The sequence below is a fragment of the Oxyura jamaicensis genome, chromosome 1, assembly GCF_011077185.1.
Source record: "Oxyura jamaicensis isolate SHBP4307 breed ruddy duck chromosome 1, BPBGC_Ojam_1.0, whole genome shotgun sequence".
Taxonomy (NCBI): domain Eukaryota; kingdom Metazoa; phylum Chordata; class Aves; order Anseriformes; family Anatidae; genus Oxyura; species Oxyura jamaicensis.
In genome coordinates this window covers 6405434-6424061 of record NC_048893.1, presented here as the reverse complement: position 1 = coordinate 6424061, position 18628 = coordinate 6405434, and the positions used below count along the sequence as shown (strand labels likewise).

At 44.3% G+C, this 18628-nt stretch overlaps 1 protein-coding gene across 2 annotated transcripts in view; it reads right to left on the bottom strand.

Moving 5' to 3' along the window:
* The window catches only part of PRPF18 (pre-mRNA processing factor 18), a 19152-nt gene extending 1985 nt beyond the window's left edge, over positions 1 to 17167 (bottom strand). The window contains exons 1-10 of one of the 2 annotated variants that reach the window (XM_035334274.1): positions 17005 to 17167; positions 15205 to 15282; positions 15052 to 15078; positions 12276 to 12380; positions 10628 to 10741; positions 9232 to 9378; positions 7203 to 7271; positions 6015 to 6155; positions 5481 to 5552; positions 3084 to 3239 (exon numbers count right to left, since the gene is read on the bottom strand). In XM_035334274.1, the coding sequence (XP_035190165.1) occupies positions 3084 to 3239; positions 5481 to 5552; positions 6015 to 6155; positions 7203 to 7271; positions 9232 to 9378; positions 10628 to 10741; positions 12276 to 12380; positions 15052 to 15078; positions 15205 to 15282; positions 17005 to 17070 (975 nt within the window). In that variant the 5' untranslated portion in view covers positions 17071 to 17167. The remainder of the gene's footprint in view (positions 1 to 3083; positions 3240 to 5480; positions 5553 to 6014; positions 6156 to 7202; positions 7272 to 9231; positions 9379 to 10627; positions 10742 to 12275; positions 12381 to 15051; positions 15079 to 15204; positions 15283 to 17004) is intronic. The other variant, XM_035334281.1, reaches the window with a different exon arrangement.
* Between the last annotated feature and the right edge of the window lie 1461 nt (positions 17168 to 18628).

The window sequence follows — 18628 nt, the reverse complement described above, 5'->3', positions numbered from 1 at the left end:
CAGAGGACGCAGGAGCTCAGCGAGTGGCGGGCCAGCGGCAGGGGGGGCTTTTTATAGGGCCCGCAGCAAAGGCGGGGCAGGGGTGGCCGCTGTGACCTCAGCAAGCCTCTGTGATGGAGTGGCCCATGCGTGGCCAAACTTGGGCGGCTGTGCTGCGACTAGCCCGGACGATGCCCTCATGAGCAAGAACGAGGAGCGCTGGGGGCGTGAGGTGAGGTGGGGTGGGGGGCTGAGGGCCCCTTTTGCGGGGCTGGCTCCCTCGCGCCTTTTTGCCTGCCACAGACAAAGGCTGCCCCTCGGCCACGGGACTCCCCTGCGCCTCCCACCCTGTGCCCTGGGTCTATTTTTAACACTGCTTTTTAGGAAATTTCATTCAGGTCTCCTTGGAAAAGAACAGAGGCAAGCTGCATCTTCAGCCCTAATTCCCATGTGCGCTTTGTGCTCTGAGTGAAGAATTCCTTCCCCACCTCACACCTCATCCAAACCTCCCCTCCATTTCTTCAAAGCCACCATTCCTGCTTCCATGGCTGCGCTCCCTGATACCAGTCCTTCTCCGGCTTTCTTTGAGGCCACTTTTATGGCAAGGTTAGGTGGCAAAAATGCAGGAGCCAGCAACTTGCAGCCCTGCCTACCTTGCTCCCCATGTTCCACACGGCCTTTGCCAGCTCAGGCTCTAGCCTCTCATCGGCGTAACGGAGAATCATAGAAACATTAAGGTTGGAAAAGCCCTCCAAGATCACCTGGCCCAACCATCACCCTGCTACCACTGTCACCCACTAAACCACGTCCCTACGCACCAGCTCCAGCCTTGCCTTGAACACAGGATCACAGAATCATTGACGGTGGAAGAGACCTCCAACAGCATGAGTCCAGCCTCTGGCCTAACACTAACAAGGCCTCCCCTGACCCTATCGCTAAGCGCTACATCTAAACGTCTTTCAAAGACCTCCGGGCTGCTGACTCAGCCCCTTCCCTGGGCAGCCCACGGCAATGCCTAACAACCCTTTTGCCAAAGACAGCACTTTTACCGATCCCCCTGCTGACTTTGCCAAGAAGAGAGACCTCGGCCATTTCGTGCTCGCTCTGCCCAAGACAGCTCCCACCACTCCCTCTCTGCTTCTGAACAGAAGCTCTAGCGGGGCACCTCCCCTGGGAGGCTCACTAACCAGCTGCGGCAGGAAACTCTTTTCCACCTTCTCCAGAAACCTCCTGGACTGCTTCCTCTGAGCCGTATTCTATTTCCAGGATGTGGCTGGGAAGTTGAAGTCCCCCACGAGAACAAATGCTCTTTTCAGTAGTTTGTGGGGACAGGACAAGGGGTAATGGCCCCAAAATGGAGCGCAGGAAGTTCCGCACCGACATGCGGAAGAACTTCACCATGAGGGTGACAGAGCACTGGGACAGGCTGCCCTGGGAGGCTGTGGAGTCTCTTTCTCTGGAGATATCCAAGGCCCATCTGGACGCCTACCTGGGCAGCCTGCTGTAGGGAACCTGCTTTGGCAGGGGGTGTGACCCGATGATCTTTCAAGGTCCCTTCCAACCCTACATTTCTGTGATTCGCTGATTCTGTGATTGCCAAAACACCTGACAGAACTGCTGTGTTATTTTTCTTTCAAGTCATACATAGATGCCTAATACAAAGGAGAACTGCTGTGGTAGTGTAATTTAGCAACGACGCTGTAACACCACAACAGCAGAGTCACATGCCTGTCATTACATCCTCCATCTGTGAGATAGCTCCTCACTGTAAAGAAAACGATTAAACAGAAGGTGTTTTCCAGACTCCTGCCTGCACTGAAAAGGCAAAAGCATGTCCTAGCAGCGTACAGACTCGTTGTTTGGGATGTTATGATTGCAGGTTCACTGTGCATCAAGCTAACCTGATCCTGATTTCACTGCTGGGAGCACAGGTAACACTCCACGTGCTCTGTTTGAACCAGACCAGCTAAGTAAGACCTTGCATTTAAAACGAAGAACATAAATGTTGAAAGCCAACTTTGTATCAGCTCTGTCAGTTGTGCACTTCAGGAGCATTGATAAAAACTCACAGTGGGAAGATGAACATGAAGATTTCCTTCAACAACAGATGTACTTTCAAGGGCCGAACTGGGGGATTCATATATGTTGTATCTTCCAGGGGGTATGTTAAGAGAGATAAAACAACACCACAGAGCTGAGATCTTACTGCTAGAAGAGTGGTACATGGACAGAGAGCCAATTAATCACCAAAATTAGAGAAGAAGCATTAAAGCCATGCTGAGGTCCACAACAATTTTCTTTCACGGTCCAAATCTCCTAACATAGACAAACAAAAACCTATTTAGCCTAAGCAAGCTACTTCATCCAGCAGATAACTCCCAGCAAGGCTCCCAACTAAGGAGAGCCTGCCTGTCTCTGAAGATGTGTAACTCACACGTCAGTTTTCATCTTACAAACAAATTGATCAAATTTCATCTGCTGGCTCTGTAAACCTCTGTGTAAACCTCTCCTGCCAGAAGCTCCAAGCTCCACGATGCTGCTCCTAGGCTTCAGAGTGAAGCCAAAAGGACTTTATGTCAATCAGACTGTACCTGGCATGAGGCAAATACATTTACCAACTGAGGAGAGATGAGCCACTGCACTGAAGGTCAGAGAAGAGAAACACCACTATTAATTCCACAGCTAATAGAAGCTCCTCACATGAGTATGTACAGGCGGAATTAAACCTGAAATTCTGAGCCCACACCAATAAAGAGAGGTGTTTGTGAAATGAAAGCAATTATCTAGTTGCAGGAATAGTCAGAAGGGCTGTATTTCATGGCAGCACAACAGGAGTATCCAACTCAAGTGATGTTAAAACCTTAAGTTGAGCAGCGAAGGAACGGAGGAGAATAAAGCATGTGGTCACAGTTACTTTGGTGTTAAGATAGGATTATCAGCTTTAGACATGAAAGCATTCATTGCTCGGCCAGCACTGAAGATGATGCAGGTCCTATTCTGGGACTTTTTTACCTGATCACTCGTTAACTATGAACTCTGATCCATTTCTCAAGGACCCCCTAACTTCAAAATCAAATCTGTTGGACTTCCAAAGCTACCGTTACCTGAATATATTTCCTTTGAGTTTCATCGTTGAGAACGTGGGCTACGTGCTTGGAGAAAATCTTTTCACGACCCGTTCGAGCGTGGATGCCGACCATGGTTACCCCGATAGGCCAGGGAGCGTTGCCGATAGCCATCTGAAGGTAGGCATCGTTTGCCTGAAGAAACACAGCGTACACACTCTTAGCAAAACCAGAAAGGGCATCAGAAGGCTTTTTGAGCATTTTTTTGAGCATTTTTGCATTGCCATAAACAGCACACATTCCAGTCCCTCTGAATTAGGTTTCATTGCATGGTATGAACCAATTTTTACACTACAATTTCCTAACATGATTCACATCCATGCTGAACTCTGAACTGTCAGGTAAGCAAGGATTACAGACTCTACCTATTAGGTAATATAAGAAGGTACTGAATGATAGTTACTAATATTTACTTACTAAAACCTAAAGTTTACCAGGATTATTTTCAACTTAGCCTGTTGAGGTTCCCATTTCTGCTGCAATCACCTTTACCACCTCTTCTATTTTGGTTACAGACTAAACCAGCTGCTATCAGGGAGAACGGTTAGCTTGCAAAGAGGCTGAGAAGCAGTCAGTTCTCTAAAAAATTGGGTCAAACAAGCACATTTGTAAGCATGTTTATGAACGGAGCAGCAGCAGTGAATGACTGTGCAGTCTCCCCATGAAGACAGACCCTGTTTCTTAACATAAAGCTGAGGCAGGCACCAGCCCTGGGGAAGAAAGGGAATAAAGCGTAAGGGAAGACAAACAGAAAGAAAAGGAGAAAGGCACAAAAAGAAAGGGTGAAAGGCACAAAGCATGGACAAAAAGAAGCATGGCAACTGAGAACCAGGAAGCGAGGGGGACAGACACGTACACAGCTTCGGGAATCATTTGGAGCAGGACATTCCTCCAAGAACAGCTCTAAGACTCACTGATAAGGAGTTCATTTATCATCTCCCAGAGACTACACAGTATGAAGCTGCAAGCATGACCAGTGGGTGCAGTTTCTTCGCATTTGGCACTGTTGAGATCTGCACAGCCTTTGTCAAATACCTACTTGCTGACTGCAGTACGGCTTTGTAACGAAACATCGTATGTGAGCGTGCAATTAAAGACTCTTCCAGGAGTGTCGCAACAAGGTTAATTAAGGTTGAGCGGGCAACTTGCGTTCTGCCATTTGCCTGCCATCGCAGGTTGATTTCAAAAGTTAAATCTTTGCAGCTTGTCACCTAACAAAACCATAAGAAATCGGGGCTGACAGTATTTGTCAGGCTGCACAAAGCAAAAAAAAATACAAAATAAAATACATAACAACAGGAGGCAGAAAGAGGCAAGAGGTAAGTGTCTTAGGAAACAAAACAGAAAGGATATGAGGATCTTTAGAAGCACAAGGCTCATTAGCCTCATTAAAGAAAAACACTTCCAAGTATGTACTCAACCTCCCCCTAAATCAGAATCTGTGAAGTTTACATACGGCCAAGCACCTGTGAGACAGAGGAGGTGATTAACTTAGGAGATATACTGTGTTCCTGCACACTCACTGCTTCACTGGGGAGGCATCAGAAAGGCAATTTCAGCATAATGATGACAGCCAACAGAAAAAAAAATGCCCCAAAACAAAACCCCACTATCACACATCCCACACTTGAAGTTCTACTTTTAAATGATTTGGATTAAACTTGCCTTAGGCCATCTCGATTTTTTTGCAGTAACAAAGCAGGTTTGCTCACTTACTAGACAAATTACCCCAAGTCCTCACAAGTCTAATATGAAATACTGGATAACCAAAGGCTAAACGAGGCTAAATTTCCTCTGGATGCTTAAGCAAACTCTATCAGTATTTGAGTTACTCTTCTGAAGGCAGCTACAAGCACAGCCCAATGCTCCCTCTAAATTTGTGTGGTGAAGTACTTTTGCCTCCTCCCTAAAAGCAGACTTTGTCCAGAAAACTTCTCATTAGTTTGCCTCAATCTTACCAGACCAGCTAATGTGAGTATGGCCAAAGAAAGGGACAGTCTCATATTCAGTATCTCAATTCACCTCAATTAATTGCTAATTAATTAATCAACATCCTATTACCTTGAATTCAATGCCTTCATTTAACCTTACTCTATCAGATTTCCAGTTCAGTATTCCTCTGCAATTTAATACAACCTGAGAATTGTATTTGTGCCTGCAAGCTCTGCAGTTTCACCATCAGAAGACCTCCTGACAGACCGTGGATCAAACGCTATCTGGAGCCTAACCTTTAAAGGCCATTTTTCATTTTATTTGACATACGTTGTGTGTATTTCCAGCTATATATCTTTAAGATGCAAAATGAGAGATGCTGAAGTACAAATCCCATCTATTAAAACCAGCCAGCCTAAACACGCAGGAAGAATACAAACATACCTTCACGTATTCTCTTTGCAACATGAATTTAATAATATCTGTTATTGATTCTTTGATGTCTGCAGGAAGCGTCTACAAGAGAAGGAAAAAAAAAAACAGTTTTACTTTCGAATATGCAACTCAGGAAAATCATCCTACTCAGCATTTAGACGAAGTTTAGCACCTACCCCAGCTCGAAGACTTTAACGAAGGAAAACACCTTCCTTATTTAGCTGAAGCACGAGAGGTTAAGTGTTTACATCTAGTAGCTAGTGACAAATTGCATAACACAATCCCAATTCTTTGGGATTGAACAGGTGGTACATAAAGCAACCCCTGGAAGAGCAGTGGGTAGGCAGAAGGATTTGCTGGTCAATATAAAAAGGTCAGAACTGGGGTCATGGGCTCCAGCCCCAGAAACTCTGACCAATTCACTTATCCTCTCATCTTCAGCTGAAGGAACATTACCTTAGGAAAAGGCACTAAATACTGTGAGCTTTGAAAGCAGCAGTTAAATTAGGTCTTGAAGGACAGTGACATTGACAAGTGACTCACCCTCTTCCGAAGTTTCCTGAAGAGTGGCCTCAGGTAAGACTCTGTCTGCTTTTGTGTGGCACTGTTCAGCTTCCCCTGGACTCCCCGCTTCACGTAGTCCTCTCTGGCGTTCAGCTCCTTGGCCCAAACGCCGAGAAGAAACTGCACAAGGAGAAAATTTGTGTCACGGTGCCATCTAGTGACTGCCTCACCAAAGCAGATGGGAACGGCGGTTTAAGTCAACACAGCAAAATGAGTACTTTGGGGAGAAAAATGAATTAAAGAGGCAAAAATCCTCTTTCACTGGGATGGGCACGGAGGGATAGGAACAATCATCCTACCATAAAAGCTTGTGGAGGCGTAAAAAAAGGTGTGTACAGAGAAAACCAGGAATGGGGGTATCGGTGTTCTGAGGGAAGAGGGAGTCATATAAAGAGCAGAAAGGTAAGATGATGTTGGTATTTCAGAGCAACTTTTGAGGAGGCTAAGGAATGGTAAAGAACGCAGTGAAAATTCAACACACCAGAATGTGAACATGCCAAATGTACCTTCTCTCTATCCAGAAAACCATTTTTGAGCTTTCTTTGTCTGCCTGCCCAGCCCAAACTTTACTAAAATGTCAGCTTATCTGATTTACACAAATTAAAGCTTCAACTCTTGCTGTGGCTGCTGCTAATCACATTAGTTACACAGAGAGCAAATGACTCAGATGAGAGACAATACAGGCTTCTTGACAGGAAACAAGGAAACTATTTTGTACCATCCACTTGAACCTGCTTCTTCAGCAAAGCCAGCAGACTTGCCCCTAAGTTCTTTTATTTCACAGAGCAGCACCAGGTGACATCTCATTTTAATTTGCACTGCTCCTGGGGAAGGCAGGTGGGGACTCCTTGTGAGTTTTTAATGTGGCACATAGAAGCAATTCCACACAACTGCCTCAGTTATCATACGGAAATCAAAACCATATTTATTTTGTCTGGAAAAGTAGAACCAGATTTTGCTCTCCCAACAGCTCTTTCCCAAGTCTCACAGAAGTCACTACTGTGGCTAGCCAAGGCAGTGGAAAGCAAAGTATTATTAATAATAATAATAAAATAAACACAATGAAAACTTCTCTCTCCAAGCAGCTGGAACCTCACCGAATGTATCTGCATAATAGTAAAAGGTATGTCACAGCTACAGAATAATTAATCTATTGGAGTGGGTTACCTTCAAGAATTTCGTTATAATGTCCATGTCATAGTGATCATCACCCCGTCCTAAGGATTCTCCCAAAGCCTACAACAGGAGACAAAAAGGCAATGATTTCCACACTGTCTAGATATTTACCACCACCATAGCAGAGTGTGATTCACCATAGTGTGAACTGTAAAAAACCCCACCAGTAAACCCAAACACTAGCTAGGAAATGGAATGAAGCAGCTACATAACTTACTGGGACTCAATAATCTATTAAAAACATTTAAGTCAAATAATATCTGATCTTCCTAATAGCTAATCCAAGTCTACCCTCTTTTCACTTAAAACCATTACCCCTCATCCCATCACTATGCTCCCTGAAAGAGTCCCTCCGTTATTCCTGTAGCCCCCTCTAGGTACTGGAAGGCCACTACAAGGTCTCCCCAGAACCTTCTTTTTTCTAGGTTAAATAACCCCAACTTTCTCAGCCTTTCATCGTAAGCGAGGTGCTCCAGCCCTCTGACCATCGTCATGGCCTTTTCTCCAGCCCCACCCTAACAGGTCCATGCCCTTCTTATGCTGGGGCCCCAGAGCTGAACACAGTAATTATTTTTTTATCATTCTTTAATAATATTTTTTAAAATAATTATTAATTATTTGCTGTATTTTTTGTGTTTTTTTTTTTTTGTTTGTTTTCCTTAAGTTATTTCACTTCTCTGATGTACTGGGGCTTTCTATCATTCTACCACTTCATGTAATTGTAACTGTGAAATTGAGGGAATAAATCCAAAAAAAAAAAAAAAACCACCAGAAAACAAAACCAAAAAGAAACCCACACTATCATGTCATCCCAATACTCCATCTTCCTGCTAAAACCTTGGAAATGTTAATACTAACATTAATTTCTAGAAATATTTTCCAGTAGATATATCTGGATTTATAATTTATTTCCATCACCCTCACGTTTCCAAAGTGAGTTTCATTTTTAAAATTTCCTAGATCTGGAACTACCTTCAGTGCAACCCTTTATGCTCAAAGGAATGCAGTCAGAACAGCGTGCTGTTCAGACTGTGGCGTTTTCAAACTTTGTAAAAAATAATAATAAAGATTGCTTTCATGGCTCAAACCAAGACTGTACTACCACCTCAAAAAGGGAATATTTTGAGAGCTAACAGATTGCTAAAAGCAGCCCCGTTACAGCTGGTACCCCTTCTGGTACTACAGGTACTTTACACCAGAATTCCTGGTAGGTACCCTAAGAAAAAGGTCGAAGCTCTCTCCTAATAATAATGTATTCATTTCAGCTTTTGGTTATAAATCAGATTATTTCGAAACACGTATTTGGAGGGATATTAAGAAGATTAACTTCTGCAAAGAGTTTGAAGATTAAGGGTAAAAGTCTTTAGCTCAAGTTAATGTGCTTTTCCAAATGCTACCCGGAAATACCAAGAGCTGAGTGCATTTCATGGCACTCGTTCTGCACTCACGTACACAAATAATTTGGTACTTTCAAAGCACAGTAGTCATTAGCACTCAAGTTTCTGGGGCACAGCTTCACTGCACTTGTAGTTTCTTTAACTGCCTACTTCTAATTTTCACTTCTTTGTCCTGAATGCCTTTATATCAAATATTCTTTTTTGTGCATCTGTTTTTCAGAGTCCACCTTTCTTATATAAGGAAAATTCATCTGCTCTAAGCTCAGCACCCTCTCAAGTATACGTTGGAAAGGCTTTAGAATTTCTGAGCAGGTAATACTTTTTTATTTAATTCTTTAATTCCAAATCTCTACAGGGGAATTCTAACTGCAGAAATCCTAACTTGCCCTGCAGAAAGCTCTGCCCCTTTTTTTGTAAACAACAATCCCTTGAGTTTTCACATGTCTCCTGTAGGCCCTATGGTGCAATTCAAGGCTTAGCAACCTTAATTTCCTAACAGAGCATATTTAGGGACTTTTCAGAATGCCTAGATTCAATGCTGAAAACAATCTTGAAGCTTTCTCACAACAGTATAACAATAAATACATCTGAACTCCTTAAATTAAAATCTATCCATCACATACCTCCAGTTCTTCAATAGTAGTATTCTCTTCGTGGACTTTCAAGTCATTCTGCGAGTCATCATCTCCTGCTTCTTGCCCACCTACAATCTCATTCAGATACTGCTGGTCAATCTTATCCAAGGCAGCCTTCAGGTCATTTCTCAGACCCTGTAGAAGATAAGAAATTGTTAGTTTATTTAAAAAAATAATAACAACAACACAACAAGCAAATTAAAAACCGTTCATAACAGTCACAGTGAGCATACAGCTCCTGTAAAAATATACACATGGGGTTAATTTTGTTGTCTGAATATTAACTGAGTTCAACAAAGAGTTTCTGGATTGCTTCAGTACCTAACAAAAAACACGTGCATAAAATGTTCACACCTATAAGCAAGACTTTTTAACCATATCTTCATGAGAAGAGCCCAGAGGACTGTATCAACTTCTAGGACTTCCTTCAAGACATTTTCTCCAAGCAAGGCACTGAGCACCCCAAAACAAACAGAACAAAAAGCATAACCACCATCAGCTCTCCAAGTCTTCACACTCACCCTGAAAAAGCTGAATATAATGCAAGTAGCACTACCTGAGTGCTATCACATGAAACAGTTATGTAGCTTCCCCTTATTGCCAATGTTTTAAGCAGAATGTTTTATGTAGATTGTGTTGGAGTAGGTTTAAAATGCCCTACTCCAACACAACCCTACTTATGACCTTGCTAGTTCCTATTACTCCTACTGCTGCCATCAAGAACTTTACCATAGACAACAGTGGTGGGAGGGAAGCTTTTGTCAGCAAAATCATGTTTGAAAACTTTCAAATCTGTTTATCCTTTTTTAAAGGATTTGAACAGATAAAAGTTGTCCTTTTCTAGGCGGCCCCAGCAACATTTTTTTCAAACTATTCAGTTTATCCCAAACTATGGAAGAAAATCCATAGCTTCACACCCTCAGCTGGGCTGCAAATCTGGTCGATAATAAATGCAACACAAACCCCAATCACATCTCTTCACTTAATCAACCAATTCTTAACCCAAAAGGAATAAATCAGTAAACTCTGATATATATTAATCATTTCTGAAGTCAAAGGATATTTTAAATAGAAGGAGGAGAAGATGAAGCTTCCTTAACAAGTTATAGCTGTGGAATCGAGGGATTTGCAAATTTACTAACATACCAGAAACACGGGAGTGTTTTCTTTCTTACCTGAACAAACAGGCTAGTGTGAACAGTAAATGACCGTCTGCTGCTTATAAAAGTCTCAGGTTTTACTGCCACCTGGAGGCCCCTTTGTCATCTGAAAAGGCCTAGAAGGTTTCTAGGGTGGAACTGGCTAGCAAAAGGAGGTTTACTTGTGCAAAGAACTCTCACCACACTCCTCACTGGTTATCCCACCATCAATAAGTAAGAGTTACCTTGTTTACTTCAGGTGCAAGAATTTCTATCTTCCTCAGCCGCTGAAACGCATCATAATCTGTTTCTCCAAACAGCCTCACCGGCTCACCTCTCTCTCGTAACCTCCTGATAACCTGTAAAGAATCAAAGCATTCCCTTACGCAAACCCATCAAGGAAGCAAAATCCTGAAGGCTGGATTTATTTGCTTTGCTTAAAATAACAAGCTGTGCTGGACTGGAGAGGAAATGGCAATATTTTAAGCGGTACAAAAATGTTCTAGACACTTTACAATCTAAATTTAGAATTCCCACGGTATTTCAGTGAAAGGTCATTCCAAATATTACCAATCTAAATTTTGCATAAAATCCCAAGCTGTTTCCTATAGCCTAACTTCTTCCTGCTACGACTTGTTTAAACAAATACACAAAAATCATCGCTCTGGCAGGGAATAAATACCATTTGCAAGATCACAAAGGAAGTTAATGATTGTCTCCTTCACTCTCACTGGTCTGGGGCAATAAAATACGCTCCAACTAGGCTGCACGTTGTCCCAGCACATCTGAAAATTCTCTTCCTTAAGCATTTGGTAAATATTAAGTCCCATAATCTCACGTGATTTAATGATAACTGAGGTGTAACAGCCTCCCTCGGCTGATTTGCAGTTATGGGCAAAGCCAAGAACTGAATTTTATTCTCCCAGTTCCTTAACACACACATTACTTGATAAATCTATTCAGACTTTACACACATTATTCATTCGGTGTACCAAGCAATAGGCTTAGTGAAGCACCAAGCAATACTCTGGTGACGAAACTACACCAGCAGACTGGCTGGACAATTGCAAACAAATTCATGGAGACATTCATTTACTCAGTTCTCCAAGTGTCTCGCCTACGCTAGCAAATATTTAACTTGCAAAAATATCAGAACTAGGGGGTGGATACCTACACCTCAATCAAAGCATACCAAAATCTCAAACCAAATCTCAAACGAAACATGAAACCAATATCCCACACAAAAAGTTCTGTGCCTGAACTGTCTTGTGAAATTAAGGGGAAAAAAATGGCATCTTGGATGATCTCAGCTGTGAATTCTGGTACTTCCCGGATAATTTATTCTGCATTTAATATTATATCTAAACTTCCCGCTTCTCTTCTACTTTGGGGTATAGTTCTGTTTTATGAATTCACATTCCCATAGGTATTCTTATTCTTAGAAAGGGTAAAGGACACACCATTTGCTCTAGCTTCAGGATTTCTTCTAGAAATCAAGATAAATTTCCTACAATTTGATCTGAAACAAGATTTAGAATCTATGAGCTTCAAAGAGAAGCTAGGGAAAATAAATTCTTTGAAAAAGTCAGCATGCCATCACCAGTATTACCCAAGCATCAGGACACCATTTTAGAGATGATCTGAAAAACCTGTAACACGTTACAGCACATCTGTGCAAATCCATGACAAAAAGGGTCCATCTGTACCTCCCATGTCCTTTAAGTGGACAGCAGATCCCTGATGACCCTTAATTGCTGACTGTACAAATGGAATCATTATTTAATACAAACTGCCTTTAAAAAGTACAGCTCACTAGAAAAGACAGCCCCACCAAGACCTTTCAGGTGCGTTTGCTATAAACTGAAGTCGTTTGCTTTTGATTATTGATTTTACCTCCTGTCTGGAGAGAGTCATTGGTAATTTTTCTTCTGCCAGTTCAAGTTCCAGCACTGGATTTGTTGAAGTCAGTGGCTTCTCCTCCTCTTCCTGTTGCTGCACCTACATTTAACAGACGGTTACTAATAAGCAGATGGAAATAAACCTACATACGGATAACAATGTAAAGGTGCAGGAACTCTGCAACACAGATCGTAATACAACTACGAGCTTCTAGTTTCATGGTTTTTATTGTCTATAATTGAATTTCACAGAACAACAAAAGCTTTTAAAAGTATCTGCATTTAACAATGCCTTCTGCAGGTTGCAGGAAGCAACCTGCAACCGGAAAGGACAACTGCTTAAGTCTGTCAATCACATGTCAGCATGGGTGCCAAAAATAGCAAACCCACCCTCTGCCTGTTGGTTCCTGCCCCTGCCTTATCCTCCTTACCCACGCGAAGGCATTCGCGCTGCTGTGCGACGGCCCAGATGGGCGAAACGATTCAAACAGAAAATAATCTGGCAAACAAAATGAAGGTACTCCTCTCAGCCCACTTAACCTCATCCAGCTCACCAGGCAGTAGCACCAACACATGCCTGGGCGCACAGGCAGAACTGAAAACCCGAGAGCAGAGAGAACGGGGCTGCTACGTCCAGTCAGCCTGAAATGTTTGGTACCTGCAACTTCAGTGGGCTGAGGACTATTAGCAGTGATCCAGGGGTTCAGCTGGGTTTCGAGAGGTGCTTGTTTAAGGAAATCTTCCTAGCAAGCTTGCCAAATGAGCATAGCTTCTTGCGGGTTTAAAAAAAGATACCTACACCTCCTCATAAAGATAGCATCTCATTAATGACTTCTTTTAATCTAAAAGAAGGTCCCCGAATCAAAAGAGCTTTCCTTCTTCATTACTCAATGTTTTAATAATGCAAAAAAATCCCCCTTTGATCAAAGCAACTTTGAGACAGCAGTCATGTAACTACAGTTCCCTCTGTAAGCTCAAGTTTGACACTGCTGGTAGCACCAGCAGATTGCTGTCAGTAATATTTCTAAAACAGGAAACATTTCCAGTACTCATTCACAACTTGTTTTCTCCGAGACTTGTTGGAATTTATTTCCTTTCTGTCGTTGCTAAATGGGAATAATCCCACTTAATCCTACGCCATTCTCCGTGCCCGGACAGCACGTTGTCATTTCCAGTGTGTGTACTCAGGCTGAGCAGTTTGATGACTGTACTAGACAGATTATTTTTCAAGTAGCTTTTACATTCTCTCAAGGCAGTGCAGCTCCGTGGCCATGCAGGGATCCACCCCGATGGCTCCAGATCCAAGATTCAGCCCCAAATCTCTATTCAGGGCTATGCTACCCGACACAGAAATCAATCCTATGATCACAGGTGTTCAGAGCGAGCAAGGGAAGGACAATCAAATCAATGCTTCACACAGAAAGGGAGGGAAAAAATAAACTTCCATCAGTGCAGGAGAGGGGGAGTGGACAAGGGACAGAAAATACAGAGCCATGTAACTATATAAAGAAATACACTCCCGTGGCAGAAGGATAGGTACAAACTTTAACTCACAAACATTCTTGAAATCATAAAGAGACAGCAGCATTGGGGAAAAAGATTTGGTCCGTTCTGTCAGATGGACTTCAAGTTACGAGTGATATTTTTACCACAGTTATTTTGGTCTCAGCGCTTTCATTTTCAAGCAAATCAGATGATTTTAACTTATTAAGTCTCAGCAAAGCAGAAAAGCACCTCAATTGGAAAAGAAATCAGTCTATATTCTACATCTTATTAATGCAGTAAAGATCAAATGCAGAAATCTGGGAGGCTCGGAAGTTACTAAACAAAGCAACTTATTTTAAAACCATTTTGAGGGTTACATTTCAAGTCAAAACCCATCTCGTAGCAGCACAGAGATCCCATTTAACAGTTGTGTATGGTTCTGAAGAATTCAGGCCAATGCTCAAAAAGCACCACGTCATCGCTTCCACTCAGAAGAGCGACTGCATTCACAGACCTCTTCCCCATGACTATATGCTGCACGTTCCCAAAGTCGTTTTGGCGCGGGTGTTCAAATAAGTCTACAAACGGATCAAGGTTTCAGAATAAGTCACCGACTGCGACACATTCAATTGAAAACAAAGTTCCTGTCTGTGCCCAGGAACAGTAAACAAGACGGTGAGCCTCTGTCTTTCTAAGGAGAATGCAGACCCCCTCACATCCACATCAAATAATCAGGCAGGCAGGCAGACGCACACGCACAGAAAGTAAATTGCATTCTTTCCATCGCAGAACTATTTCCCTGACACCGTTACAAGGCAGACAAAGCCTTCCAGATCACTCATTTGTTTCCAAGTGCACCCTACGTTACCAATTGTTTGCTCTTATTTTGCCAGCCAGAAAATAAATGCTGCGTTGCACTCTTTCAATGCTGGATGGCTGATGGCCAAAGGAACAAATCCGTACAGTAGGAAGGTTGGCAGATCTTTTTAATATGCACCCACACAATACTGATTTCTTTTGGACATTTTGACAAGATTTTGAAAGTTAGCTGAATGGACAGTGGATCCATTCTTTTTGACATGGGGAGGTGGCTATATCAGATCCAGTGTTCATGCCTAAAAGCACAGTTTGAAAAGAAAGGAGACAAGCTTTGATCCCAAGCCACTTCATGCTTTCCACAAAAAAATAAAGAAAGAAAAGGAAAAGCCAAACCATAACACAAACTTAAGTAGCTGTACGTCATGCATATCTTTTCCTGCATTGAAAATGGTTTTGGAAACTCATACCTCTCCAGGTGGCTTCTCATTTACAGGCTAATGTATAACATTAACAGATTGAACAAAGAACAACAATTATCATTAACAACATTTATACTGTTGGTAATAAAATGTAGACTTCAAAGCAAAACACACAAATTCCTGAAAGAATAATTACAGTACCTTGTAGCCGCATCTCTGGAAATAGGCTTCCTCTTCTTTTTTAGCTAACTCACTGCGTTTGAAATATTTCTTATTTCCCTAAAAGAGAGGAAAGCTGTTAACATTTTACAGTTTCAGAAACCTGTGGAAAACCAGATTGAACTTCCTTACTTGATGTGGTGAATTCAGCTACCTCCTTTCACAGAGATGGCTACAGTGCCAGTAAAAAGAACAAATTGGGAGCACCTCTGAAAATCAGCAACACCGGGTGACTTCACAGCACACTCATAAGCAGGCCTGAAAGTCCAATGAGGTCACCAGCGCTTTAAAAAAAAAAACTTTGCCACACAAGACCACGGTCCCAGTTAGTGTAAAGCTCCACTTCAGAGATGCATAACAAGGCTCAGACTGTACAGTACAGGAAAGATGTTTAATAAACACATTAAAAATGTGACTTTACACTAAATAAATTGAGTGGGAGTACTCATCTTTGTACAGTGCGTTCTGTATACTAGTTTGGTGTACCTGCAAAGAAATGCGTCTGATGAGACCATCCAGACACTGTGGCTGGCAGCTGCAGCTTTAGGGACATGGTTTAGTGGGTGATAGTGGTGGTAGGGGGGTGGTTGGACCAAGTAAGCTTGGAGATCTTTCCCAGCCTTACTAATGGTATGAGCTGCAACCATCAGTGCCTTTTCTAACACCTTCGTAGTGTCCAACCCCGGGAGCCACATTGTGATGAGAAGCCAAGCCTCCAACCACTGCTCTCGAACTCACAAACATGAACTGAGGTCAGCAGAAGGCCTCCCAGTGTCACAAAATCCCAGTACGGTTTGGGCTGGAAGGGACCTCAAAGCCCCCCCAGTGCCACCTCCTGCCATGGGCAGGGACACCTCCCCCCAGCCCAGGCTGCCCAAAGCCCCATCCAGCCTGGCCTTGGGCACTGCCAGGGATGGGGCAGCCACAGCTCCTCTGGGCAGCCTGGGACAGGGCCTCACCACACTTACAGTGAAGATTTCCTCTTAATGTGTGTTTAACAAGTACGCTTCTGCTGCAGACAAAAGGATGGCTCAAATCCCAAAACATCACACTAAACTATTTCTTTGGCTCTAACATGAACTATTTCTTCTTTCTCTCCACTTTGCCCGATCCACAACAGCCATCAACCGCAACTCTTTTCAAATTTCAAATCTCAAAAGTTTCCAAAAGCACTCTGCTCCCCTTAGCTTCGCTTGAGTGCTGTGTTCGGCTTTAGGCCCCTCACTGCCAGAAGGACATCGAGGCCCTGGAGCGTGTCCAGAGCAGGGCTATGAAGCTGGTGAAGGGCCTGGAGCACAAGTCCTGTGAGGAGCAGCTGAGGGAACTGGGGGTGTTTGGGCTGGAGAAGAGGAGGCTCAGGGGAGACCTTACTGCTCTCTGCAACTGCCTGAAAGGAAGGTGTGGGGAGCTGGGGGTCAGCCTCTTCTCGCAGATAACTAGTGATAGGACCAGAGGGAATATCCTGAGTAGGAAGGGACCCCCAGAGGTCATCGACTCCAACTCCTGGCTCCACACAGGACCACCCAAAAATCAGGCCATGTGTCTGAGAGCATTGTCCAAACACTCCTTGAACTCCAGCAGGCTCAGGGCCGTGCCCACCACCCTGAGGAGCCTGTCCCAGTGCCCGACCACCTCTGGGTGCAGAAACGTCTCCTAACCCCCAGCCCACGCCACCTCCCAGCCCCAAAGCAACCCAAGCACAGGAACACGGCGGGGCCCTGACTCCAGGGCCGCTGTCCCCAAGGCCCCTTCCCCGATGTCCCCAAGGCCCCCCAGCCTCACCCCCACCAGCTCCTTGTCCTCCAGCTGCTGCCGCTTGCGGCTGATCTCCCGCTTCAGGATGTCCATGGTGGCCTTCCTCCTCCTCCTCCTCCTCCTCCCCCTCCTCCTCTTCCTCCTCCGCCGGAGGTGCCGAAGCAAAACAACGTCGTCACTTCTGGGGCCGGCCGCGGGCCGCCGAGCTCCTCACAGCGACCCCTGGCGGTGTGGGGGCGTGGGGGGAACCTAAAAGAGAGGTCTCGGGGGGCTTCAAGGGGGTCCCGGGGATCCCTGGCAGCCGTGGGGTGCTGTAGGGGAGCGTCCCGGCTGGCTGGCAGCCGAAGGAGGGCGGCCCACAGCGCCGGGTTTAAGTGCGGGGAGCCCGCAGGTTCCTCCCTTGTGTTCAAAGGTTAGAGAGGTCTGGGCTGAGTCACGGAACAAAAGCATTAATGTTGGAGAAAAATTCCAAAATCACCTTTTCCAACCATCCCCCTACAACCAATATCACCCATTAAACCGTGTCCCTAAGCACCATGTCCAGCTTTCCTTATACACCCCCAGGGATGGTGACACCACCACCTCCCTGGTTCCAACGGCTGACCGCCCTTTTTGAGGAGGAATTTCTCCTCATTTCCAGCCTGGGAAGTGCAACCTACTGGAAATGAACCTACAAAAGTGAAACCTGCAGCCGCTGTTATCCTGACTGCTCGTCACGGGGCATGCAGCTTCTGTGACACTCACAGAGATAGCGTGACGGGAGCTGGACTCTGAAGTTTGTCCTGTTTCCCTTCCTGACCTGCTTTTACCCAGTGGTGGCCATCCCGTGGCTAGGGAGGTCTGAAAGGTCCAGAACAGGCCTCAGAGAATGGATAAGAAAAGCCAACTGTAGAATTAAATTCATCATATAAGTAACGGGCTACACCTTTACTGGGAATCACAAAATCATACAATGGCTCAGGTTGGAAGGGACCTTAGAGATCATCTAACCTCTCTGCCATGGGCAGGGATGTCTCCCACTAGATCAGGTTGCTCAGGGCCTCATCCAACCTGGCCTTGAACACCTCAGGGATGGGGCAGCCACAACCTCTCTGGGCAACCTGTGCCAGTGCCTCACCACCCTCTGAATGAGGAATTTCCTCCTGACCTCTAATCTAAATCTCCCCTCTTTTAGTTTACAACCATTCCCCCTCGTACTGTCATTGTTTGATCGAGCAAAAAGTTGCTCTCCATCTTTTTATAAGCCCCCTTTAAGTACTGAAAAGCTGCAATGATGTGACCCCAGAGCCTTCTCTTCAGGCTGAACAGCCCCAGCTCTCTCAGCCTGTCATCACAGGAGAACATGTTTTGAAGGCCACCAAACAGTGCAGGGTGAAAGTCACTGTAATGTCCCCTCTGCTCCTTTGCCTAGAAACGGCCTGGCTGGTGGCTGCACCTCCATCTCCTTCAGCCACGTGCTGTGGCACAGGGCAGCTCCTGCTCCGCCAGCCTTTTTCCACCTTTCGATTCTCCCAGATTCTTTCACTTTCTCTGTTGTGAACTCCTTTGCCATGGTTAGATGTTTTGGAGGGCTGCCACTGTGACCCGCTTTCCACCTGGTTTAGATAATTTGAGCACTAAGGCTCCTTCTTACAGAAAATTAAGACTACAA